Source organism: Falco biarmicus, chromosome 12 (assembly GCF_023638135.1).
Source record: "Falco biarmicus isolate bFalBia1 chromosome 12, bFalBia1.pri, whole genome shotgun sequence".
Taxonomy (NCBI): domain Eukaryota; kingdom Metazoa; phylum Chordata; class Aves; order Falconiformes; family Falconidae; genus Falco; species Falco biarmicus.
Genome location: NC_079299.1, coordinates 3145811 through 3173208, shown reverse-complemented (window position 1 = coordinate 3173208; position 27398 = coordinate 3145811). Strand labels below are relative to the sequence as shown.

The 27398-nt window shown below is 45.3% G+C and overlaps 1 protein-coding gene across 26 annotated transcripts in view; it reads right to left on the bottom strand.

Moving 5' to 3' along the window:
- NRXN1 (neurexin 1) overlaps nucleotides 1-27398 on the bottom strand; it is a 730473-nt gene that overhangs the window by 42007 nt on the left and 661068 nt on the right. The window contains exon 1 of one of the 26 annotated variants that reach the window (XM_056356955.1): nucleotides 14611-14680. The exons of 24 other annotated variants lie outside the window; for them this stretch is intronic. In XM_056356955.1, the coding sequence (XP_056212930.1) occupies nucleotides 14611-14643 (33 nt within the window). In that variant the 5' untranslated portion in view covers nucleotides 14644-14680. Of the gene's footprint in view, nucleotides 1-14610; nucleotides 14681-27398 lie in introns of those variants that run through there. One more of the 26 variants, XM_056356956.1, reaches the window with a different exon arrangement.

Genomic DNA, 27398 nt, shown 5'->3' with positions numbered 1-27398 from the left:
CCCCCCCCCTGCTTTGCCTGACGCGGTAAGAAAGCCACTTTAGCTTAGAGGAGCGTGAGTGGCAATGCTTGGGTGTGCAGCGGGGAGCTGGGGACGGTGCTGGGCGGACCCAAGAGACAAACAGTACTTTTGTGATAGCAGCAGCAGCAGCTCAGCACTAAAACATAGACTCGTGCCAGCAATAAATAGCCCTAATTATTCTATATAAGAAAATTGTCTGCAAAGTGGAATGCCAGAATCTCAGAAATACATGCACGCAACTTTCTCATCAGAGGTGGTATCCCTTTTCCTTAAGCAGTCAGGACCTCCTTCGGGACCCATTCCATTTCACATGGTGGTTGGTCTGCTTTTCTCATTCCCTGTGTTTTTAGCTACTGGGGATAATAAGAATATGGATTAATGACTGATTTTAATGTCATGTAACACCGGTAACACATATACCATGCAGCAATTATATCAGCAACTGTGTCTATAATCGCTCTTCAAGGATTCACTATCTACAAATCTGCCACTTTGCCTTGAAAAGTACAACCCAAACCTGTCAAAATCAAACCGGATTGTCATCAAAATACTGCAGAAGTTAAGCAAACAGGCTGTGGAACCATGCCCTGAAACAAATCGATATTTCATGTCATAATTTACACTGTGGAGAGCCAAAGCAGAAAGACATTTATGTAAAACAGGAACTTCCATTTTGTTGTTGTTGGGTGGTTTGGGGTTTTTTTTTTTTCTTTTCCTCTCCCAAAGAAATCCAGTGAAGCTTCAGAAGAGCCAACACCTATAGCCATACGTTTTAGGGGCTAAGCTATGCCGGGCACTGAAGAGATGACAGACGTCAACCATGACAAATAGGAATGCCTATGTTTGACCGACGCCACTTTCGCTGTTCATCACAGGACAGATATTAAAGCACAAGGATATTTAAAAAAGAAAGGAGATGAAGGACTATTTTGTATTACCATGTAAAATGCACAGATGTTCACAAAGGCAAGAACCACTTTAACCAGCTCCTCGAAAGACAACAGGGGTCTTCAGCACTGTGCACCAACTCCTTCGTACCGAGAGCCATTTCCCCTCTAACGGCAGCATCTAATGTCTCATTTTCATTAAAGGTTCAACATTCTTAAATGAAAGACAACTAAAATAATTTCAAAAATAAACAGCAAACAGCTGGAATCACTTTACAAGAAAACTCTTCCCCTAATTACTCTTTAAATTCATCTCCCACTTCTGCTCCCCTCCCGTAATGCCAACTGGATTTAAGTGCGAGTTTCCAGAAGCAACAATGAATTCCTCTGGTGTAATTCCACTGACTGGGTCTTTAGGTCTTACTAGGCATGACCTCCGCTGCTGCCAGTGGGAATTTTACTTGGATAGAGAGCAACAGATCTACCAGCCTCTGTGTCCTCAACAGGTTCTGCAGAAGTTCAGAGAATTAAGAGAGAAGCCTCTGAATTAGGATTATTCGGTCAGTTGTTCTGCTGTCACTGAGACATCTTCTTAAATACATGGACTGCTGCTAAGAGGCCACTTTGGTAGAAAACATGGTTATTCTCGATAATAACACAGCTCATGCACAGCAATATTTCTCAGCTAATGGATGTCTTCCTTAGGATGCCTGTGAAAGGCCACCACGGAGGTCATGAGACACCGTCAGGGTCAAGCGTTCTTTGTCAACATTTTGAAACACAGATATGCAGAACTAGACACACCATGTGGCCTTTGTTACCCATCAAAATGATTTACTCTCGTTATCAAACACAAAATGGTGACGACTTCAAATACACGAGCGCTGAAGGTGGCATCAGTGACTTGAAAATTGCTGGTGTCAGGAAAGAAGCATGTGAAAAATGTCTGAGTGCATCGCTTAGGCTCTGCCAGTAACTAGCAACGCAAGTCCTCATTGCACTGTATGTTTATGCTTACGTCTTGTACTTGTAATTTGTTCGGGTCTTGCTATATTAAAACAATGCCCAGTGAAATGATAGGAAAATAAAGTTGAAAAATACATTCACCGTTCAGCATTCCTAAACAACTAATTTAACGGGCCAAATGAGCAGCACTGGCGTTTTTTCCTGCTTGAAGACATCTAGTGCATCTCTACTGCTAGAATGGTCCATCTAAAACTGTAATGCCAGAGAACTTCAGAAACAGACTGGACTTTACAATCCAGAAATTCTTTTCCAGTCTTATGTTCTCATCTCAGGTAACTGAATAATTTCCCATGTGGGTGAATGAACCACTATCAGGTTTTGTTTAAAGTTTGTGCCTTGAGCTAGACTTCCCTGCCTTCGCTCAGAGGCCTTTCTCAACGGAACTGAAATTTTGCTAGCTGGAAAAGGCGACAACATTTCTCCCATGCTAGTGATGGGTGGAGACTCTTTCCATATATTGGGAGATTCAACAAAGCCGTTCTTCTGGTTTAGATACAGCAAGGCTAAATGTATTTGACGTCCAGTATCGGTTTCTGATAAACTCTTCCTCTCCTCAAAAGCAAACAGGCAAGAAATAAAAAATGCAAGCACTGATCCAGGCAAGCCAATCACCACCTGTAACTTCCCCAAGGGGGGGATGAAAAGAAAAAAAATGGGGGGGAAAAAGGGTTTTCTTCTCTTCATCACAGGGTTTTGGTGTGTAAGGCCACCTTCCCGCTGAAGAGCTGTCCAGCCTGCACCACTAACTCCCTCCCAACCGACCTCCCAGGCCCGCCGCTGTTCTAGCATGCAGGCAGGTGCCAGAACACATGCGAACACCCACTCCTCTTTCTGGCAGCTGCTTCTTGTTTCCTGGGGCCTTGTGCCTGACCGTCTTCTCAACACACACCTCAAAACGTGACCTTCCCCAGGTACTCTCAAAGATGTACAGTTTCCCAGGCTGTCCCAACCGTAAACCTGTTTGCAGGCGCTGACCTGCAGCAGAGCTGGCTCAGGAATTATTCTTACCCAGCTTCCAGCTTCTTTTCAGGTAACAATTTAGTGCTCTGCAATCACAGAATATCATAGAGCTCTTGCAACAATTCCCACTCGCTCTCCTCCTTCACACCCGGAAAACCCAATTCCCACAGTGATAAGCTTTTCAGCCTTCCCCCCCCACCCCCCAAAGAAGGCTTATATCAAAAAGTTTTTAAGACCTTATTAAGCTATGCATGTTCAAGTCCACCTTGAGTCATTCCCTTCGCAATGTTACTTTTGAGATGGAAAATGGGCTTTACGAAATTAAGGTCTCCCACAGTTTAGTGGTACATTTCAGGTCCTACCACGTAACTTTCACATTAAACAGAAAGAGCTCCTAATGGCTACATTGGGTGAGCAAAGTGGAAGGGATGCTTATTTTATTAAACCTGGCAAAAACCTGGCTTTGTTTTAAATCCTCTCTCTCCCTGAATGCCTTATATTTATTGATACATCTCAGAAGCCACCCACTGAAAATGATTTCTAATGCATCTTCTGCAAGGCTGGCTGAAATACATGTACAGTTAGAAGAAACTGCTTTTAACGAGCATCATCTTTTCGATGCTCTGGTCTAAAGGATCTCTTGATATTGGAAACTTCGGATCTCAGTTGCTTTATTTTGAGTTTGACATTCCTCACCCTTCTCCATGCTCGGCTGTGATAGCAAGCTGACCCCTTCTCCTGCCCACTTATCCACAGGCAGGAAAGTTCCCTTTTGTGAAATACCCCATCAGGCAATAGCTACCTGATTGCTTCCAGCACCACAACAGCACCTGACAGACAAACACCATATGTATCATGAACATCAGCTGAAATGATGCTTCTGTCTTCTATGGTGAACTTTGGCATCAACCAGCTGCGCATTGAGCCACTTACCAGTTTCTTGAGGCTGCTTCCACCCCTCCCCAAACCAGCCCAATTCACACCTGCTTACGCTATTTCTTGTTATGGCTTGGGGAAACCACAAGCAGTATTTAACAGTCTTCTCCGACATCACTACAGTCCTTCCTGGGGACAAATACACCAACCCTGTACTTTCCATATTGTCAAAAACTGCTTATCTGTTTCATCCTGCATTTTGGTAAATCTCACTGTGATGCGGAGACGGACAGCAATCGTCAAGGAACACCTGCTGTAATCCGTGTGGACAAAGCCTGCCTACATCTGCCCTCTGCTCAGGTCTTGCTGGAATTGAAGTTTTCATAAATGCAGAACAAGAAGAAAATAAAACTATCCTGCAGCCTGCTGCAGCCCGAATCCTGTCCCGGTGCACACACAAGTTATCCTTCTTCTTTAGCAGTGCTATAGGGGCATCCTCCTCCTGTCTCAGAATACCACAAGGATAAACTGTAAAGTCTCTGAAGATGTTTGTTATCTCTTTCTGGAAGGTTAAGATGCCCTAGTCTTCTTAGGTTGGTTTTTTATTTAAAGGGGCTATAGGAATTTCCAAGTCTGTCTTCCCAATCACTGGTTCATGTAAGAAATATTATAACCTTCTATGTTTTATTTAATCCTCTCCTCCCCCACCTCCAAGACATTAATCAATGTTTACTACACTGTTTTACAGAGTGCTTTTGAGGAGGGTGTCAACCGAGAATTTGGGGTAGCATGTCTGTCCAAAGAAGATTCCCTCTCTGAAACCAGATTACTCCACTAAAATCTGTTTGCTTTGTATCAGGGCTGAGGTCCACCTACGACTGTTCTCAAATCCAGCAGCTGCCCTCCACAGCTGAACCGCTGCAGAAAAAATGGCAGATTATGTGTGAAATATTTTTACAACTCTGCCTGAGTATGAAAATACGCACAAACATACTCCATGCACAAAAGGGTCTCGGTCTGAAGAAGTTGCTGATTAGCTGCCCCACAAGGCTCATTGAGAACACTCCGTGACTTCCACAGCTGCAGCCCACAGCTGCATGCAAGAGTCCAAGTACCTGCTGAGGGACAAATCCTTTCAGCGACTTTTCCCTTTGTTGTTCTGAATAACCCTGCATCAGTTTTCTGAGCCTAAAAGCAAACTAGCGTGTGGCCTCGGGAAGGATGCCTCCCTCACCGACACGGCCTGCGAAGGTGGGAATCCAAGCCAGTAGGCTTGCAAGATCCTGGTGGCAGACGGATGGTTATAATGTATCGGCTGCTTTATTTTAAAAATATACTGAAGGCAGGCTCTTGCATTGAGATCCCTTCCCCGTTATACTGCTAAGCTGGGAAACGATCCTATGATTCTGTGATTCAAAGTGAGACGACTGCATGTGAGCTACTGGCCCCGTGTGTGACTCCAGAGGAGCAGGTATAGAGCAGGGACAGGTGCAGTGATGCTCAGCCGAATTTACAGCCAGAAACGACAGCTATAAGAAGCGACTGTTGCTCCCAGACATTTCAGGGGGGTGCTGGTTCTGAAATCTGAGTATCACGCTCAGTCTTCTGCTGTAAATGTGGTTAAAAAATAAAAAGAAGAGACTGCACTACCAAGAGTGGCAGAGACAGTTTCAAGACTCTTATTTTGAGCTTTAATTGGCATGAAATTGATGCTAAGGAGAGCACCACTGTTTCCCCTGATTTGACCTCTGCAGCACGAGATAAACAAAAATTCCCTGCCAAAGACTAGAGTCTCAACTCTTAAAATGTACCTGGTAGTCAGGCAGCCACCTGCTTCATATAGACAAGGTAATAAAATTAGAGATCCTTGGAATGCAGCCAGTGTTTTGATCAGCTCAGCATCCAGACCTGGCCAGCTCCATCAGCCGGAGGGGTCATGGGCTGGGCACACACCCCACAGCCCGAAATCAGGCCACCAGCACACGGAGGACTATCGGTGGTCGGATTGACGATGCCACCCCTGTGCAGGTGTTCCCCACTGATACTCCTCTGCTTTTGTCTGGAGACTGAGAGCACCTGCTGACTAGAGCATCCTTTCCAGTATTGCAGAGCCAGAGCAGCTCACAGGGAAATCAGATGCAGCAACTCATAGTTACTAACATTTCCATTAGCTCTACATGAATTTAGAAAGGGAAAAACAAACCAACCCAACAAGTTTTTTGACAGCTGACCTCACAAATCACCACAGGTTTGAGGACCATATGTGGTGGCCGTGTCTAACTTGCAGGACCACCCTCTGAGGGCACTCGGAGACAAGACTCAGCGTATACAGAATGTGTAGTAGTTTCCTTAAGTCACGCTCCCAAGTATTTTGCAAGGGGCAGAGGATATTCCTGCCTTTCCTTTCTTACAATACCCTTCCCAGTTATCAGCGCTAACGCAGTTGAGCATACAACCACGCAAAGCCATTCCCAGGAGGAAGGAACGCTACCTCCAAACTGACAAACTTTCACCCAAGGGAGGAGTCCACTCGACCCCAAAGAAGTCGCTTACCAAGTCGTTGACTTATTTTGGATCATACACATACATGTAAAACACTGCATCGAGAACAACTCAAATGGCACCTGGACAATGCAAGCACGATTACAGTTCTTCCAAAATATTTTATTACTAAACTCTCAACTAACATTCAGGGTAATTTAAACTCAAGACACAATTTCTTTGTTGCTCCCAATGCCCTCTATTAGATAGCTAGTCCTGTTCTGGGACACTGGTGCTGGAGGAAAAGCCCAACAAAGAATATTAATGGGAAAAGAAAATTATTTTTAATAAGTGATGATATTAAATGACGCTAACGTTTTAGTATGAGATGACGCACAATAAAAGGCAGTTTGCAAGGCTCCCCATGAATTTAATGTGGGGTAGTTAAATAGTGATACAAACTTTCTCCAAAATGCCAGAATAATGGGACTAATAACTGTTTTGCTCAATTCTTTGGATCCTCAAATTCAGTTAAAACCTAGAAATTATCTGGCATATTCATAAATGAACGAGGAACGCAAAGTTCCCACAAACAGAGGAAGGAACAGAGTTTCTACATGCAAGCTAGAAATACAGGTAATCCTGCCCTCGCACACGGGTTTGTGGGGCCAGAAAGCACCGGAGCCACGTCGCCAAGCCCGCGGTACAAGAGATGCAGGCTCTATTCGAACTCTGAAGAACACCAGCTTCCACATTGCAAGAGAACACTGTTTAACCAACATTTTTCACAGTTTCATCTGTTCTTACTCTAGTCATCAACATGGCTAAGACAACATCTTCCTATTTTGCTCGCTATAGCTCATCAGTAGTACGGGCATATGTCATGCACTAATAGTCTGATAAACAACTGAAGCTGCTCGTAGTTCACTCCAGGGAGATAATGTTATTTTTCAGGGTCATCTTCTTATTTAGTAATCTCAGATGGTTCTGTCTAATTAATCACAAATAAATGAGAATCTTCTTTTGGAACCAAAACGAATTACGGTTGAGTTAGGCTTTCAGCAGGAGTTAGTCACTTCACACTGTATTTTTAGATCATTTACCCACATCGCTTTCAGTTGCTTTATTTCCACCTACAACAATACCTAAGGTTGAAAAGCTGACTTTAATCCCTGAAGCCATCTGGATACCAGGCTATAAAAGAAATAATGCAAAGCCTACTTGAGCAGCCAAGTCAGTCTCGGCACAATGCAAGGCAGGAGCAAGAGTCATGGGTCAGCTGCCAGAGCTCCTCAGCCTGCAGTGGCTGCACACTGGAAGAATGTTCCGACCATCACAAAAGCTGCTGCTCTTTCCTGGTTCAGATAAATCACCTACATAGCCATGGGGAACAGATATTACAGACCGTCTGGATGCAAGGAAATTGTCTTTGACTTTTTCAGGACTAGGCTGACCATTTCAGTCTTTTAGACTGCCAGAAAACAAAGATTAGACAAAGTGACAGATACATTCCTATGGGTTTAAAAGTTGCTATTATTTCTTTTGTAACCGTCTGCTGCACAAAACCAGTGAGATCTGAATGTCAGTCTGTATCCTTTCTGCCTCGCACATCATCACCAGTAACCCTGAAGGAGTATTTTGCAAAGGTCGCCTTTGCAGCCTTTTCAGATGTCCCCGCTACCACTTTACTTATGGTATTCCCTTGATATCCCCAGCAGAAAGGGAATTATGTAGTGATAGAAATTTTCTGCACAGGTGAAGCTGCAAAGGGAAGAGTTCGAGCTGGTAAAGATGACAACTGTCAGTGTAGCCTAGAGAAAAATGTGGGGTCTTACTTTGTTATGCCTCTAGGTAAGAATAGTGGAACTGGCAATTTAGCGCTGAAGATATGGGCAGAAAGGAACAAATTACGCTGATTGCCTCTCAACCGTTTCACGTGCCCTGAGCCCTGCCAGAGTTAGCATAAACATCTTAATGTCTGTTAAGTCAGCTAGAATAACTTCAGCAAATGGAAAGGCTCCCCTGTAAAGTCCCTTCCTAACCAAAACTGCACAGGCGACCGCAATCCAACAGGCAGTGAAGGTGCCTGGACACGCCAGGGGACTCCCGCAGAGATCTCCCGCTGGTCCAGACTGAGTTTAAACTCACGTAGAGGATGCAAACTGCGTTTCACAGGGCTAAGTCTGAAGACGAGGAAGGGTGCAGTGCCCTAGCGTTGTGCCCTTTATGCCTAGGATGAGAGGAGAGCTATTTCTGGCGCTGATGCAGCGTGGGCTGAAATTGGTCACCGATGCTCACGTGGGATGTGGCAGTTCCGCAGACGCAGTTGTCGGCGAGGGCCCGGGGCTGCTCAGGCTGTTCGGTGCAGATGGACATCCTCTGTGAAATCACAAGCTCCATTTTTAGCTTGGCTTTACAAACCCCTGTGAAGCTGGCATGGGCCGGGGGAAGTGAGCTTGCCCAGATTACGGCGGTTGATGTTGACGTCAACCTCGCAGCACATATTTGCATTTGGGAGTGGAGCTTATCGAAGGTTATTTTTTTTTTGTGGCCTGCTGTGATTTTGGCTGAGCAGTCGCCCACCCCCTCCTTACCACCCCCTCGCTGCTCTGAAGCGTGATGGAGGCTGGTTCTCTGTCAAATTCCATTGTACTCATGCCTCAGTTTCCCCATCTTTGGTGCACAACTGACATTTAATTCCAGTATCTAATATACCTGTCCTATATACCTGTGTTTTATGTTATAAAACCATGAGGTTTTGATCGCTATCATATCCCTGTTACTAAGCAATTGTAATGTGCATGAGGAACTCAGAAATACGCTTTACTCCTAAGGGCCAGAAGAACTTCATTTTTGCTTCTACTCTACAATATAGTCAACACAAATAACGTACATTTGCTCGTTTTCTAAGTACTCTCGGGGCAGCGCATTACTTAAAGACCCTTTGGTCACACAAGATAAACCAGGTCAAAACCAAAAACTGTTCTCCACGTCTTCGATGAAGCTGTGCCCTGGGTGTATATTCCGCTTTGAGGGAGCTTTAAAAATTGAGAGCGGTCACAGTGCAGACACACAGCCCTGGGCTCTAACCGCCCTGTACCTGACACGGAACTTGCTCACCAACTTTGCCATCTTACCTTCAAATAATCTCATATGCAAATTTTGAAAATCCAACAAAATCCCTGAACAATTAAGGTGAAGCAGTGCTAAAAAACAATACAAGAAAGCAAAGCGCCTCCCCAGCCTCCAGTAGGGAATAATCTAACAAGAGCGTACGTGACATGGTGTAGCCTTCATAATGAGCATGAACTAGCAAGGGAGGTTTGAAAATAGATAGGAAAGGGAATAAAAGAAATCAGAAGAACTTCAAGAAAGAAAAACAAACACAAAACTTGGGGAAATGTAAAAAAAATACTTTAAGCCTTTACTTCATGTAGTTTCGTTTTTATGGTTTCCGGCCACACCACAGCCAATAAAGAGACGCCAGCAAACCAGGCACTACTGTTACTGTGACTGAAAAATGCAATTTACTCTGTGCTTAAGACCACAACTTACTATTATCGCTTTCCGGATTTGTGCCAAAAACATAGAACCAGCCTCAAACCAGCAGGTGTTCTAAGGTCCTGGACGCTACAGACTATTGGAGTGAAAAATGCCTTACCAACTGAAAGCTTCCCAGCTCTTCGCTGGCAAGCAATCATTTAGTTCATGAGATGGAATTTAAAATGAATCATTTTGGTAAAAATACCATTTCGCTCATTTTCCACTTCGCTTCTGATATATTTTCAGTAACAACTGACCAGGAGATAGCTAGGTTTAGAAATCACTTCATACATCCTTACCTACTTGGACTTCCATACTCTGTGCTATTCAGGCTCCTGCCAGGGATGTCAATGACATTAAAGTCATTAAAGTCAATAACAAAACTTCTGCTGACCTTAAGGATGGTAGAGATTCACCTTAAATCCACCTTTTTTAGAAACCCACCCATGCTGTTGCACAGGACTAACCTGTGTGTCCACAATGTCCAGACTTCCTACAGATATAAAACACACTTTCATATCTCTGGCCTTTCCACTTTTTTTTTTTTTTTTTTTAAAGGTTGCATGCATTTTTTCCCTTATGCACTCTAATGCATTAGTAGAGAGGGGAAAAAAAAAAAAAAGTATTTCTTGCTAGAAGCAATCTGGAGGTAAGGGGACTGAACAATAATTTGACCTTCTTTACATGTCCCATCAAAAATTAACCAGCCTCAGCATGTGGGCTGCCCAGAAACAATGCCAACAAGTATTCCTTTGGAGGAATGATGGACAAGTAACTGCAAGGGTTTCGTTGGCTGCCTGCACAGCCATCCCATACCCTATCAAAAAGCTGTTGACTTTAAGTTTTGCCCTCGGCCCCTATGTTATCTCATCTTGATACAGAACCTAGATTGGAAGCCCTACCTGAAGTTTCACCCGAAAGGGATTGCAAGATACGATCAGAAAAAAAAAAAGATTAGCCCTACTTAACTGTGTGTGACTATATAGCTAAGTCTAATTATGCATCCCACAGAGAAAAAGTACAATGCAGATGTAGACAAAGATAAAAAGAGAGAGGCAATGCAGAAAAGAACAGCGAAATACTGTAATCATTGAAGCTACCCCATGAGAGCAACCCCTTGTGCTTTTGAGACTCTTCCTGGATCTGCTGCTTAGAGCAGCTTGCAAGAGCAGGACAAAACACCCTGTGGATTGAGAAGCCATGTCAGAAATGTAAGAACAGAACCACAGAGCTGGAAATCCGAAGTTACTAACACCTGAATGTGCCAAACAAGTGTAAAATTATATTTTTGTGTGGGAAAAACTGATCAGTGAGTCGCTGAAGAAAGCTTAGCTAACTCTTAAGAATTAGTAACGTGAAACAAATAGAATGACTTAACTTTCTATTAATATGTGCAACTAAAAATAATTATAAAGTATCTCAAGCATAATCAAAAAGTTATGAAAACCATGTACTGTTTATCACAAGTTCTAACTGTCAAGCTTCTGCTCGGCTGGGACTGAATGTGATGTTTTCTTCAACTATTTACCTTAATGATTCCTTTACATACACACAACCCAGCCGAGCGACGAGACCATCCCTAACGGTGTGAAGACATGAAGAGCTCTAAGGAGAGGAACCGACCGCTCTAAGCAGTGGCAGTGGGTGACCCAAGGCAGAAGGGTGCCAGCAGAGTGAGAAATCCTTTGAGGACACGGAGCAGCTACAGTTTACATGGCTGTTGAACAAAACCACCATGATTTTCAGCAGCTGTGAAGAGAGAAAGGGCAGATGAACAGGTAGCGGTCCAAGATGTCCTAGAAGACATCTCCCATTTGGACTGCAGCAGGTTAGAGCATTCCCTCATCCCTGTCACCACACCCCTCGTGTTGGTATTTTTCTTAAATCACCTACCTGGGACAGAACCACGTTCAGCAAAATGTGATTCTTATTTTGAATCATCAGTATTTTAGTCTTTCCTGCGCATCTCTGTTCCTTGGTACTCCACCTGGGTACCTTTTGTGATGGCAACAGAGGATGGCTGAACCTCCTCCACCTTCCCTACCTGCAGCAAAGCCACACTGACAACTCTTTAACTTTTTATGTCATCTCAAAGGCACAAGGTCAAAAAATTAATCCCCTCGCACTGTGACTGGGATTTCTTGCTAAATCAGCATTACTCCGAGACATAAAGCACAGCTGAGTTTTTAAACATTGTCCTTAGGCTGTTTGTCTCCTGTGAATTCCTGTTGAATATTGATCTTGGATTTAAAGGTCCAGCTGCCCACCTCATCAGGTCGCCCCAGTGTGTACAAACTTGACCGATTGATGGGTTATTTCAAAGGCGCAGATACCTCAAGGACTAAAAATAACCTCGACAACATCAACTTTTCTTTCCTTGCTTTATACCACAAGGCTTTAGATAAGAGTGTACCTTTACAGAAATACAGGCTTACCTTCAAGGTACAGTCACAAACCAGATTTGTGTAAGGATTTATTTTTCAGACACAGCTAAGGCAAATCTGCCTAGCCTTACTCATAATCAATCTTAAAATACCAGCGAGATCACTTGATATTAAACTCGAGACCAAACGTTGGCTTCTGAGATATTCGTAACGCCACTGACCTTGTATTAAGCAAATGGAATTCATTTTGTGGATGTTATGGGGATGCATCTCTCCACAGGTGAGCTACCATCTAGGCGGTTTAATGGATTTAATGGACAATTCCTCAGATGCCCTGGCAATTACTCCTGTGCTGACCTGGAAGGATCATTAATATTAGGGAGTTGAGACGCAATTCAATTTCCACTCTGGCTCAGCCCTCAGCCTCTTCCAAGTAGATGCTGTCAGCTGTGTCAAATTATATATGATGCCTGGGTGATGTGGAAGACTATTAGGAACAGAGCTGGGAACGGCAAACTGAATTCACAAAAGTTTTCAGCCTGAACTTGAACAGTGGCCTGAGACCAACAGGCCAGAACTATTTGGCATGGGAAAACTCTTTAACCACCCGAAATATTTTTTTTGGGGGGTAAAACACTATGGGAAGAGCAAACCCAGGTATGGATTAGCCCGGTGCAATGAGAGAAGAGCTGCTTTATAGAACTGCATATCGAGAGATTCAAACGCACATGGTTAAAAAAACCCCAACAACCAAGCCCTGGCTTGATGGCAGAACTCTGAGGAACCCCAGCTGGCAAACGCGAACAGGACTGTACAACACACCCAGCACACCAAAGGGACAGAGCTTGGATCCTCAGCCCCAAAACTGCAGTGGAACCCAGAAAAAAAAAAAAAAAAAAAAAAAAAAGATAGCTTAGATCCAGGTCAGCAGGTAACCTTTTCACAGGCATGAGAAAAGCCCCCCCAAACCGCAGCTCCTCTCAACACCACAACCTGGAAACTGGGATCAATCTGGCCAACCGTCTTCCCCGCTTCATTATCCTCCGAGTCATTCGAAAGAAAACAACGTAGTGGGGAAGCTTTTCCCCCTTTCCTTTCTGTCTGATGGGAGGAAAATCAGACATTTATGTACAGACAGAAGCTGCTGCTCCCTTGCTTTCGAAAAGCCCCTTTACCCCTTTGGGCAAACCTCGTCCTCACCTTAATCCTCGCTCACTATCGCGATACCCCGTCCCAGTCCCACCTGGCGCCAGCTCTGGTTTTGCCAGCAGAATCCCCAGGGCACACGCAGGCGCGACAGTGCCACGGCGTTTTAACTCTTCTTGGGGAGACTGGGGGAGCCAGAGCAGATCACACAGCTCCCCAAAGGGGCCGAGCGCTCCCGCACAGCCACACGCCTTGCTCCCCTCTGCAGGTAACGCCGGCACCTCTGGAACCCGAGCTCTTTTAAATTAGATGCCTTGGAGGTTTGTTATTAACGATTGAATAAATAAACAAACAAATAAATAAATAAATAAAGGAATGAACACCACCACCACCGCCCCCCCCTTTGCTCTCCAGTGTCAGAAACAAGCAGATAAACCGTCAACCTTTAAAAATTACACAAACACTTCCATTGGCATAAACATGCAGCGATTTTTCCCCTCCCCCGAAAGATTAGAACGGACTCATTTAAAAATGAAGCTACTTTGCATTATATATCACGACATATTAGTCCATCAGATACAGTCATTCATTGTATGCAATTTTTCTTATCAAAAACATGCATATAACTCACAGGAATTCCAGTTGTGCAAATGCTCACTGAAAAAAAAACCAAATCAAAACAAATACACACGTACATACACACACACATACACGCAGATCCTGAGCCCAAATGAAAAGCATGCATGGTCAGGGTTTAAGCATCATTTAAGCCAAAATAATTGCTAGATTATTCAAAAGAAAGCAGCCTGGCAAATATTTGAAGCAGTTTTTATTCATGCTTTTATTTGATCCTTCTCAATTTGCCTTCCCTTTATACTCGTTTGTAGCAACCATGCTAAAACCCATCTCTATTTTAGAAAAAAAAGCAAAAGAGAAAAAAACGAAGCATCCATGCTCTGGGTACCAAAGCGTTATTTTCTTGGAGCAGAACAACAACAACAAAAAATTTAAAAATACAATTTAAAAGCTTTTCTATATTTAAAACAGATATCGTGCAGAAATTTGCTCTTAATATTAATGACATGCAATCTCCAAGGAGACATATTCTAATTTAAAAAAAAAAAAAAAGTCATTTTCAGTAATCGGTGCAAATGCCTTTTTTTTTTTTTTTCCTTTCTCTCCTTTTCTTTCTCTTTCCTCCTCGCTGTCAGACTAATGGTATCTTAAACCCTGCATGCTGCAGTGCTTCGCCTGCGCTCTGCATCGGCAGTGAGAGAAGAAGCTACCTGAGAGTTTTCACAGTGCCATCTCATATCCATGTCTGCCTGGCTACCCTGCGTGCTTATAGCTTTTTTTTTTTTTTTTTTTCCTCCCCTTAATTCTTAATGGAAATCCTAGGAAATTTTAGTCCATCCTCTGAAATCAATACTGGTGACAGGCGCGCTGCCTGCCGCCGCGGGAGCCGGGGATGATGAATTGCCTGCGCATCCGCCCGGCCTATCAGTGCCCGGCGCACGGGCGGCGGCGGCGGCGAGGCAAGCCAATGGCCGCGCCGGCCGCGCAGGGGGCGCGCAGCGGGGCGGACACTGCGCGGAGCCGCCGGCGGCAGCCGCGCTGCCGAGCCCAGCCGAGCGCGGCCGGGCGGAGCCGAGCGGAGCCGAGCGCGGCCGGGCGGAGCCGAGCGCAGCCGAGCGCGGCCGGGCCGGCCCCGCCCCGCCGGGCAGGGGGCAGCGGGCGGGAGCGCGCATTCCCCGCGCCGGCAGGGAAGGGGGGGTGGGGGGGCGTGTGAGGGGTGCGTGTGTGGGGGGGTGGCGATGTGTGGAGGGTTTGTCTGTGGGGGCGGGGTGTGGGGGGTTAGGGGTGTGTGTGGAGGGGGTGGGTGGTGGGAGGTGGTGTGTGGAGGGGTGTGCGTGGAGCGGGTGGGGGGGTGAGGGCGGTGGAGGGTGTGTATGAGGGGGTGCGTGGAGGGGGGTGGAGGGTGTGTAGGTGGATGAGGGTGGGGGGTGGGTGGATGTGGATGGGTGGAGGGGGTGTGGGTGGGAGGTGGGATGGGAGCTGTCCAGCTGGGCGAGCGCGGGGGGTGGGTGGCGGTGTGTGGAGGGGTGGGTGAGGATGGGTGGAGGGTATGTGTGGAGAGGGGGTGGGAGGGGGGGGGGGGGGGTGTAGGTGGGTGAGGGGGGGGCCGGCGGTTCGTGGAGGGGGGTGTGTGTGTGGCTTTTGTCATTGCGGTGGGGTGGCTCAGGCGGTGTGACATCAACATGTGACAGCAGCGTCATCAAGCGCTTTAACAGTAGAGGTCTGAAGAACAAACCACAGACACACTCCCCCCCCACCCCATCCCACCCCCGACCAAGCCCACCGAACCCCACAAAATGGAAGCATTCGCCTTCATTTCGGAGCCACCCCGTGTGTGACACCCACAGTGTGGCAGGGTGGCATCTGGGCTGCCCCCTGGACCCCCACCTGCCATACGCACCCGCCGTCGCCATGGCCATCACCCACCCAGCACCCCGAGGTGCTGGGGCAACCCCAGCAAAGCAAGTGACCCGCGAGCACCGTTCAGTCCAAGTGCCGACGACCCCCAAAACCCAGCCGTGACGCCCAGCCCACTTTTGGAAACCATGCCTTTGAAAACAATACAGTCGTATTTTGATTTGTCCCACTGCAAATCTTTCCCCCCTTTTTTTCCCCATTTTTAACTTCACCATTTTAGCGAATCCAAACAGCTGCAGGAGTTAACAGTTGCCAGGTGCCAACCTTACTGTCCTGCAGGGCTTTGCCAACACTGCTTTCAGTAATGGACAGCCGTGCTAAGGCGAAGGACAAGCACGATATGAAAAAGTCACGTGAAATTGCCTTTGCAGCTCCCCTAACGGCAGCTCGCAGCCGATAAGGTTGCCCTGACAGGCCTTACCCTCTTGCGTCCAGCTCAGCGGCACCAGTTTGCATCTTTCTGAAGGCGTTTGGAACGTGCAACACCATTCAACAAACCACCCCTCTGCAGGCGCGTGACGGCTAATGGCCAAAGCACATGGCAGTAAAACAAAGCTAAGGCTGCGGCTCCATATCCGTTATCACAGAAAACCAAACGGATCGGTAAGGTCCCGTCTGCAGGAAAAACATCTCCTTCCTCTAACCCCAGACCCACGTTCCACCCAAAGGTGCGTGGCTCAGTGTATTTGGTAGCCGTGCATAGTAGCGCCTTGATTTTTAATGTACAGTTATTAAATTTTAAGCCCATGTAATAGGTGTCTGCAGTTTTCCTTTCCCGATGAACTGAAGAAGAACCCAGCGCAATGGAAGCTCGGTGGCTCCTTACAGGACACGGGGGCCGCCTACATACACCCACGAGGCTGCAATTCAGTCGCAACAAAGCGGATGCTGAACACAACGCCGCACGGCTTGCTGGAAGCGGCGGGGCTGCCTGTCCAACATGGGTGCTGCGCGGCGCTCGCTGGAGAGAAGTTGTTGCAGCCCTCTCCAAACTAGCCAGCTGCAGCAAGGTCTTTTACCATCTCATACCAGCACACTCTTCATGCCAGTCCCTCTGCTGCCGCCTTCTCATCTCTCCCCACCCAGGGCATGCATTTTCTGCTTCTTCTTCAGCTGCTCCCCGCCCCCCCCCCCCCCCCCCCATCGGCTCTCAACCACTTCACAGAACCAGCCACAGCTGCACCTCATCTACATCGGCCAACCCACCGCCCCTGAAGCCAGCCCACAGCTGTACGTTATCAATGCTAATTAACCCAGCTTCATTCCTCTACAATAAGTCACTGCCCTGAGCCTCTTAGAGAGGCAGGAATGGACTCTTGGCCCTGAGGCTGGTGACCTTCAAGGCACTGTGCCAGTTCTACACTTTGTTTCCCAAGTTTGCTTTCTTCTAGTGTGGGCCAGCAAAATTCGAAGGTGCCCTGGAGATGGATGTTGTATTTTGATAGGTCCCCCCCAGCTGGACATCACTGAGCGTTTCCACCCAGAGCACCCTTGGCCCGCCGAGGAGCACCCTAGAAACCCCCAGACCCCACCACCCCACACCCTTCCCCGTGTGAAGATGGCAGAGGACACAGCCAGGCTGAACGATGGGGGCTGCTTGTGCAATGTTTTGCTGCAGGGGTGGCAGCAGTCAAACCTTCCAGCCTTTTCCGTCCCTCCCTTCCCAAGGACCAGGGCAGAGTACAGCCAGGGCAATGCTGACCCTTTGCAGCCCTGCTCCGACTGCCCTGGTGGCACCGGCGTCCCTGGCTCTGGGTTGCCTGAAAGCAAGTCCTGCCAGGGCTGTGTCTGCAGTGAAAGGAGTTCATCTAGGGGGCCAAACAAACATGGAACCCGCTGCTATATTCATTAAGAAAAAATATCTAAATGAGGATACTAAATACTGTTTCAAGTGGTCCTTTCACATCCAGTAAGTCCAGCTGTCATTAACCCCAGAATGCACCTTCCTGAAAGACAGGACTAAATTATCTGTGATATTTGGCTCGAGGCACTTTTTGGTAGTGTGATTCTACCGTAACACCGTTAACAGTAACGGACTGTCATATGTGCCATGTGCTGTTATTCTAACGTAGCAATAACAGCAATGGTATAAGGGAAGGGTGGCAGATCCCGACTCCTCCCAAACGCTGAGCAGCTGTCTGTGAGGATGGGATGCTCTTTGGGAAGCCTTGCCTTGAAGTGCTGGCAGAAATGCCGCAGAGTGCAGCTTGCCGTGAGCCACGCTAGGTCAGAAAGGCGTAACACACAGATTCTGGGAGCCCAGCGACACCCAGCTTGTAATGGAATTCCTTCTGTTGGAATACCCCTCCATCTAACCAAGTTCAGGGTGTTTTTCTTTGTTTTCCATGGAGATGCAGCTGTATGTGTGTCATGGGTGACACTACTACAGCGTGATACAGAGATACAAGACATTGTGGTTGGGACAGATTTTACCCAAAGGACGTGAAGACACTGTAAGCGTTATGGGCTTAGTAGGGCAAAGCAGTTAGAAATGCACCTGACTTTACACTCAGGGACTCGTGAGTTTACTTTAAGTAGATTCCCGAGTGCTTTGTTGAATCAAGTCCAAATATATATATAAAAAAATAATGCTAAATTCAAAAAAGCGATGAACTTGAATTCACTTGAGTACACGCTCTCAGGCTGTACATGAGTTTTCCTGAATATATATACTTCGCTAAATATATACAAAATACTGCTCAAACCCCTGCTTGTTGATGCAGCGAGGGACAGGAAATGAGTAGTATGGCATGAGTAGTACCGCATATATTACATAGCAAGGGACATTGTGGTAAGTATCACAAAAACAAATCTATATAGTTACTAAAATGCAGAACCAGCATTATGCAGCATTAAAATGCAGAACCTACACCAAAAAAATGACATAAAATCCAATACACACAACGGAGAACAGAAGCCAAACCTGAGATCTGATTTAATTCTAAATATGCTACACATTTCATTAACTAGACAAGAACTGTACAGACATACCATCATTAAAATCCTTGCTACCGCACAGAACAGGCAGTTAAAATTATTGTAATTGATCTAGGAAAAAGATCTACCCAAGAGCAAGAAAGCCCCCCCTTTTTTTTATTTTTTTTTTCAGATACCATTTTATATAATAAAAAATTGCACCTACAATTCAGACAGAGGTGGAAGTCTTAAGTTCTTACACTTTAAAGCTAAGGGCGGGCACAAATTAAGCGGTTTGAGATGAGAATTAGATTTTTTAATACAGGATTAATCTCTGCACGAACAAATCATATACTTAAACTTTGTGTGACGAAACCCCCAAACCAAAGCCAGAAAGCACCGGACAGTCTGCAGGAGTTTATCAATACGCGCATCCATGTGCACACGTAGCTGCAGCCCTCGAGAGCTACCGTACAGGCTGAAGCACAGTAACCACCACTTGTAATGCTCTTAACAAACGTGAAAGTTATGTGAGTTTCAAATATAAACTTCTACGCGTCCTTGGGGATTAAACTGGCATTTTGGCTTGAGAGTAGCATCACTGTCACGCTCAACGGCCCCCGCTGACGCCCAGTCACCTCTATGGGAAACATTTAACAGCTTTGAGGTGCACGTGGATCTGCAGCCTACAGTGAGTTTTACCTTTGTAATTACCCATATGCAAATTCATTCCTGTCTGGAGAGGGCTGGCATTAAGGAGGTAGCCTTATGCTTTTTAGAGAACCGGGACAGAATTTGGGATGTCATCAATGTGACACCTTCTTTGCTTTGCCCCTGCAGACTTCTGCCAGGCTCCGCTCTGCTGAACTACCAAACTCTGGGAAATAAATGCCAGCGTCAACACTTTCTGTCATCTGTGTAACACTCGGTGCACTCTGTACCTGTGACAAAATTACCCCCTTCTGGCAGGAGGTCTATAATCTCCTTCCTGGAGGTCTGAACTTTCCCATCACGCCGTCAGCCAAACGGCGCCCATCAGCCCGCCTGGCAGGTACCTCTGTTCCCGTGGATCGTAGGGAAACAAGTTCGACAGTGATGAAAACCTTTAAGAGAACTGCATTCCACTGCTTGAAAGGTCAAGATCCTCCCCCTTCTTTAAGCAAATGGAAGCAGAAAAACTGTCGTCAGAAAAAATTACCCTCTCAAGAAACCATAATTTAGATCAATCCTACCTATTTGGAACTAACAGCTGCCATCAGGCTCTAGTCCCAAAGCCCGTACTGCCAAGAAACAGATGAAATGTACTCGTTTTGCTGGGCACACATATATTTTCGTTCTCCGCTTCCGATTACCTCCTACTTATTTTCCCTACCTTTTTTTCCCCCTGGTCTTTCCAAATACTTCTACACCTGGTTAATCAACACATTCACAATAATACACAGGGAAAACTTGATGATATGCAGCTAGTATGCTAATTATATCGGGCACCTTTATTTTGTCTCAATTGTCTCCATAAATTACATTTCCTACCTTTGCAAATATCAACACTACCTGATTGCTCATACCTTTCTGGTTTAGTCATAAGTACTTGGTGCTTTATCTAGAGTGGAGGGGACAAATTACATGGGAAGAGACACAGAGAGAGACCGAGGAAGCGGGAAGAAGTCAGCTACTTGTATTGAAATCTTTTCAAGGATGATTAAAAGTAAACAACTGCAAACCTCAGCATTTTTGAAAAGGCAAAATTAAACACGGGTGGAAGGTTGTTTAAAGCTGAACACCTGTAGAAGAAAGAGGAACAAATTTTGTTCCTCAATGGATCCTATGGTCAAAAGGAGATACTGAAAAACAGCGTATGATACCCTTGGGGGGGGGGGGGATAAATAAATAAATATATAAACATAGATAATCAAAGACTGCATGAGACAAACAAGCTCAGAACAGCATTCTGAAATCTGGAGGTATTGTGCCCATGTTTTGCTAATAAAATAAATATAAAATAAAATAAATACAATAAAATGCTAAAAATAATCCAGAATGACAATATCTAATTATTCACAAAGAGCCATTTTGCCTCTCTAGCTACACAGACATACCAGGTGTGACACGCAGAAAGTACTCACCCTTGGTATCCTGTGCGGGCTGGGAGAAAGAGGTTTGACCCCCTTTTTTTTTTCAATCTGGAAAGTATTAGGGCTGCCTTAACTTGCACCTGGTTTTCACCACCTATAAACTCACAAAGACATCACCTGCCTTATTTCTGCCCCAGCTGCACCTCTGTGCAGGTCACAAGGTCCTAAATGAACCAGCCCCAGGTGCCGGCAGGGATTCCCGGGACCCTGCCTGCTTCTGGGGGGGGCAAAGGCAGTGCAGAGCAGCCACCGACCAGACCTCTGTCCTTTGCTATTTCCAACCCACCGCAGTGATTTTACAGGTGCTGTTCTGGTTTCTGTGGGTGTCAGCTGGAGCTCCAGGTTTATTGGGGAACCTGAATTATCTCCGAAGGCTCAGCAGGATAGGTGAGCCCAGGGAACAGGGTCAAGCTTGCCATGGCTGAGGCAAAAACACACTTCTAAATTGCGTAAAGGTTTTCTCCTCCTGCAAAGAGCAGCGGGACCCAAAGAAAAGGGGAGGAAGAGCTCCAGTGCCTGCAGCAGCACACCAGCAAGGTGTGTTTTCCAGAAGATACAACAAGAAGTTGCAATGGGGTGAAAGCAGAAGCCAGGAGCCGGGGGACAATGAGAAGAGCAAGCCCCACATATGCCTTTTGCTCTGTGCCCTTCGGCATGTCCGAGGTCACGTTTGCTTCCCCCCAGCTAAGACCAAGCAAAACAAATAAAGAAAAAAAGTCTTTGTGTTCTTTCCTCCTGGGTACAGCACGCGCGTCTGTGTGTGCACAAATAAATAAATAAATAAACCGGGAGCAACTGCAGATGGGGATATTCTGCAAACAATAAAGCTAGTTATACCATCGATACCTTTGTCAACATTCGATACTGTTTCAGCACAATTGTGTGTTTCAGAGACGATGACATTCACAGGGATTCTCTCATCAGCTCTGGCAGGGTCAGGAAAGACTTTACCCCCCGTGTCAGCCTCCTCTGTGGGTAACAGGGCCAACTGCCTGCACCAGCATCTTTACAGATGGTGAAACGCGTACCCTAAGACACAAACCTGTTGCACCAGAGAGCAGAAAGAAAGGCGAAGTCTCAACTTCCAGCATATTTTCCCCAGGCGTGGCTTTGCCCTGCTCCATCAGAGCTAGCTTTAGCAGCTGGGGAATTCTTGTTGCAATTTCAACATTTATAAAATGGTTTAGCAGAGCAGAGAACGTCATATACTGGCTTTGATTGATCTTGATCTTCGCATTTCTAAAACCTTGTTGTTCAGAGAAGATTGATATGAATATGTCATTTGTTCTACTTCAAAATCATACCTTTTCAGAGACACCCACATAACTTAGCAATAGATGTACAAATGCATTAATTTTTGGCCTTGCTACATTTTGCAGAGTGGGAGTATAAGGAAAAAAAAAAAGAGAATGTGAAACCTTCCTTCTAAATTAAAGGTTTCATATCCTAATAAATAATTTCTTTGGCTGTTAGTAAACGCTTCCATTATCCCCTAATGCAGAGAAGCCCGCCGAGACTGGGTGGCTGGCTGCTGCTTGTTTAATCAGAAACCTGTTGTGACTGTCCCAGCAGGTAAACAGCAGAGCCTGGGCTGCCTCTTTCCGCTGCTCTGCGGAAAAACAAAGCAGCTGTTGACAACCTACCGAGGCTCCCACAAACGCGCGGACCCCGTAAAGCGGGGTGTCCCTCAGCGCAGTGATGCTAAGGGCTTCCTTGGGCCCCTGGCTTGGGTTGGGATGGGAAGGATAGCTGGGTAACAGATGCAAGCAGCGGCTGAAGGGAGCTGAGCCTCCCGTAAGCTGATGAGGATGGCAACACTGAGAGAGGAACCTTCAAATGAAGAGCTAATTAATGGGTACGGTTGTGTGCTGGTTATCAGGAGGGCTTTAATTACAGGCCTAGAGGAAGAGTGCAAAACTAATGAAGGAATTCACATTTAGCAGAGAGTATCTCGCTCTGACGTCAACCTCCGGGTGATGGGAGATGAGGAGACTGATGGGCTGACAGGGCTGCTGGCATCTACGAAGCACAGGGCTGCTCACCTGCCTCTCTGCCAGCAGCCCGGTTTAAAAGGGAAGGGGTTTTACCACGGAGGAGACTAGAAGGCAAGCAAGAAGAGCCATGCAAACGACACCACAGTCAGATCAACCCACGGGCAAAATTAAAAGCAATGGGAACCACTTCATTTCTGAATGAGAAACTTGTATTCTATAAAAGAGCATAACAGAACAGGAAACTGAGCTTGGTACTTGGGTAGCTCTAAGAAAATGAAAGAAAGAAAATTCCCCCACAAAAAAAGGAATTTGAATACTTCATGAAAATTACGTGATGTTCACACTGTACTTAAATTACTGTTTTGGCTCAGCCACTTTGCCATGGGCAAGAGCTATACAGAGTTGTTGTTGGGTAGTAGTTGTTTTTTGTTTGAAGTTCATAGAATTCAAAGAAAGACATTAGGGGAAAAAAAAAAAAAACCCAAACCCCCAAAACCCTAAGACAGGCATGCAGAGCCCATACAAATTCATGGAAAGACTTTTGTGGATCATGGCAGAGGCATTAAAGGGCTGGGTGAGAAATCCTGGTCCTTCTGAAATCAACAGCAATTCTCCCAGGATTTAAATCTTTGTTTTTTTCCAGACATCCCAGAGTCTGTCCTCTGATTTCATACCTCTCTGGGAAGCAGAGTCACCTACAAGCACAAGTGAGAGGTCCTCCCAAGAGCAGCGTTACCATCACCTTGCCAGTCAGTGTTAAGGAAGGAGGAGAGGATGTCAGCACCAACTCTCCTCCTGGGCAAGGCTTCTGTGCTTGTAGATCTGCATCCTTAAAAATTTCACACACATCTTTAAGATGAGTGCTGTTAGAGAAACTGGTTTGAAGGTGGAATACATACTATGCATTGTTCTTTATGGAAGACAGAGATAATCTGGCATATTGAATGAGTACAGAGGCATGTGGTGCAAGTAGAAAGGTTTACCTACCTACTGGTGTTCACCATTTTTCAAGCTAAAACTCTGACACACTATTTATATTCATTTCTATCGGTACATACCTAGTTAAAACACAAATTAGCCTTAACTTTCATTTCATTACAAGAAGACATGAAAAATCAAAAGCATATTGCTCATCATGATGTTATTCTTCCAGTGCGTACGCAGGGTATTTCAGGGGAAAAAAAAAAAAAAAAAAAAAAGAGTTGTATTTTTTTGGCTGATTATCTGTCAAACAGGCTGCTTGTGCAGGTCACAGCTCTGTAAGCAGTCAAATAAGCTCATGATGATAAACTGGAAATTACAATATTCATGTACGAGGCCACATACAAGCATGTATACCCCTACATGTTGGAAACACCCTATTTGTTTTCTGCTTTGTTTACTATCAAATCTCCTTATTTCTCTTTCATGCTAAGAGACAAGTAATTAGAAGTCTACTAATCAATAGACCATTTTATTATCCAGTGCAGCTCTGAATAATCCTCATAATTTAACTAGCTTCTGAGTAGGCCAGCAGGGAATACGTGGAGGAAACAAAGAATTTGACAAATACCAAGGGCTAGTCAGTACAAGCAGCTTTCAAGAAAATAAAAAAGCTACCCAAGATTAGTTTTAAATAGCAGAATCAAAACAAGCGAAATGCAAATCTGCATCTTCTTCTTTCCTTTGCAGTAAAATTGATGGCTGCTTTGCCCAGCTAAGCCCCGGAGGTCAGGCGTGCTCTGACTGCTGGAGGTGGTACCTCCTCCTGCGCCAGGGAGAGCTCCTTGGCCACAGGAGGGGTTTTTTTGCTCAAAGAAGGGAAGGGAAGGAGTACGTTATCATCCCTCAGGGCTCCCCGACAGGTTAAGGTTTCTCTGCCGAAGCCTTGTAAAGAGAAGCTGCAGAAGAGCTGCGTGGAGCAGCAACATCCTTGGGCAGCAGAGCCAGGCGCTCTCCAGGCTCCGTTAGGGCGCCCATCTTAATGCCACCGAAGACACCTAACTTTAACAAAGAAGCAGGAATATACCTTCTGTCACGATATTCATATATTCACAGATTACAAAAAGAGGCACTTCACCTACTCAGACCTCTCCCCCCGCCCCCTTAATTTTGTTTAAACAACATCACTGAAATTTATTTGGCCTCCGAGAAGTGTGTATTTATATAATTGAGAGCAACCAGGATAATTATTCTTTGTCTATCAAAAATGTCTTCTGTGCTTTAAAGAAGACTCCAGAATGAAAGTAGGACAATGCGGAGTAAAAACATTAACTAAATAGTCCTGAACGTATTTTCTATGCTCTTTCATTTCCTTGACAGCATAGCTGCACTATTGCCTCATTTATGGCTAATAAGCTAAGCATACCCTCGCTTGGTCTTGCTATAAAATTAAAACAATAAAAATAAATAAAACCAGCCTAACGTTAAATTTAAGCCTTTAGGTCCGTAAGAAATATTTACAACTCAAATCACACTCTGGTTTAAATCACAAACCTCAATATTTAATAAAACACTGCTGTAGTAAATGCATAAATAATCAAGACGTGACAGGATGGAAACAGACTTTAAAAAAAATATGCAGGGTACAGATGAAAACGCTTGTGTATATATAATAAAAAGTCAAGAGTCACTATGCTTATAATTGATATAAATTTCACATTCAATTTATTTTACCTTGAAGTCCACAACTGGTGATCCAATTTATTTCATTTTTTTAATTATAGCTATATGTTTAATTAGTGCAAAATATAAGCACAGTCTCAGCTCTGAGGAGCTCGGGGTCTAACAGGAACACACGACTGAGAGGTTTCTGGTGTCAGAAACCCAAAGCAAAGGCTTAAACACCCCTTCAAAGTCATGGTGCCACTGGGAACCAAAGTTCGGTTGGAAAAAATCTCTGGGTCCTGCTTACTGCCCTAACATTTATTTCTTTGTAAAATCTTCTTTAGCTGTTTTTTGCCAAATGCCATGTCAGGTCATTCTTGTTTGGATGCAGTTCCCAGTAGGACCATTCCCTCTGAGTGGGAGAGGTTGGACCAGAGATGTCCCCAAGCCCCTTCCAGCCAGGGTGCCCCTACAGGAAGGCAGAGCTGGATGGGACCTCCTGGTTCAATGGGCCCTTACCACCACCAGTACAGGACCTTTTTATCAACTGGTCACACCAGTTCCCTTTTGACTGTTGTTCCTACTAGAACACCACTCTCAAGACCCTCTTTTTATTCCCAACCTGAGTTTATCTGTTGTCATTTTATCCCAGTTTTCTCTCATGTTGCTTCAATCTTTTGGCATAAATAGTTCTCTCCCCTCCCTTATTAATTTATTCTCAATTCTAGTCAAGCTACATTATTCTAGAGGATGGAAATGTAAGCCAGATGACATCAGATGAGCAAGGACGGGAACTCGCAGCGGCTCTTAGGCTCTACGGTAACTCCCTTAACGCTGTGTTTTTTTGATCGGCACTGGGACAAAACCACACACATTTCCAGTGGATGCAGAGTACTGGTGTGCTGCAACTGCCATGAAAAGCTGGGGTGACTGGCTGGAGGAGCTCCCACTTTTTTTTTTTTTTCCTCTCGTAGGACAAGATCCTCACCAGCTGGCTCGCCCTCGACACCGGCCAGCTGCACAATTGACTTTTCCACGGCCACAGTGCTCCACCTTACTCATCCTGTTGCCATTTAGCACATTGCATGCTTTTACTTTTCATTCTTTTCTAACTGACGAGCAATTAACTTGTAGCTGAATATCTTGTTATTCTTAAGTATGTGATTTTGCATTTGATACTAATGAATTCATCTCTCTGCTCCTACCCCAGTCCTCAGGGTCATTCCACGTGATACCCTCATTTTCTCCATATTGATGATGCCTCCTTTCTTTATCTCATGCCTAATCATCTCACCTCCATTTTTTGAGCCACTCCTGGGCTACCTTTTTACTGCTGTTCGTTAAAGTTAGGGAGTCTCAAGGAAGAAGCGAGACTTGCAATCGACCAGCTCATCAGCTGGGAGGAAGGTACTGGCTTTTCTATCCCTGGCAGGTTGCGTCTAAAGTCCTGGCTTCACCTTATGGCCAGCTACAGCCTTTATCCTGAATCAGATGGAAGAAGGTCTTATCTACTGATTTATAAAGACAACAAGAGCAACAAGAACAGAGTCAGGCACAATGATAACGAAAAGGAAGAGAGGAACAAGAGGCCAGAATAATCTGCAACAATACCACCCACACCACCAGAGGGATCGGGATAAATGTCACGGTCCCTGTAGAAAAAAGGAAATATTTTAAGCCGTACCTTTATTCTGACCCACAGTGGTACGTCCTGCTGACACATAAAATTGATCCTAATAGCAAAATACAGCCTCAGTAAAATGAACAACACTCTGTTTTTTCCGCAGCTGTAACAGAATAGTTGATAAATAGTGCAGAAGCCAAGACGAAATAGTGTGTATGACATCACATTCATACTTTATCAGACAGATTAAGCAAAGTTTTAAGGCCTGGTGTTCATTCTCTGCAGACTGGTGAATTCCATCTGTTAAAAATGAATTTCCAGTTGGCACA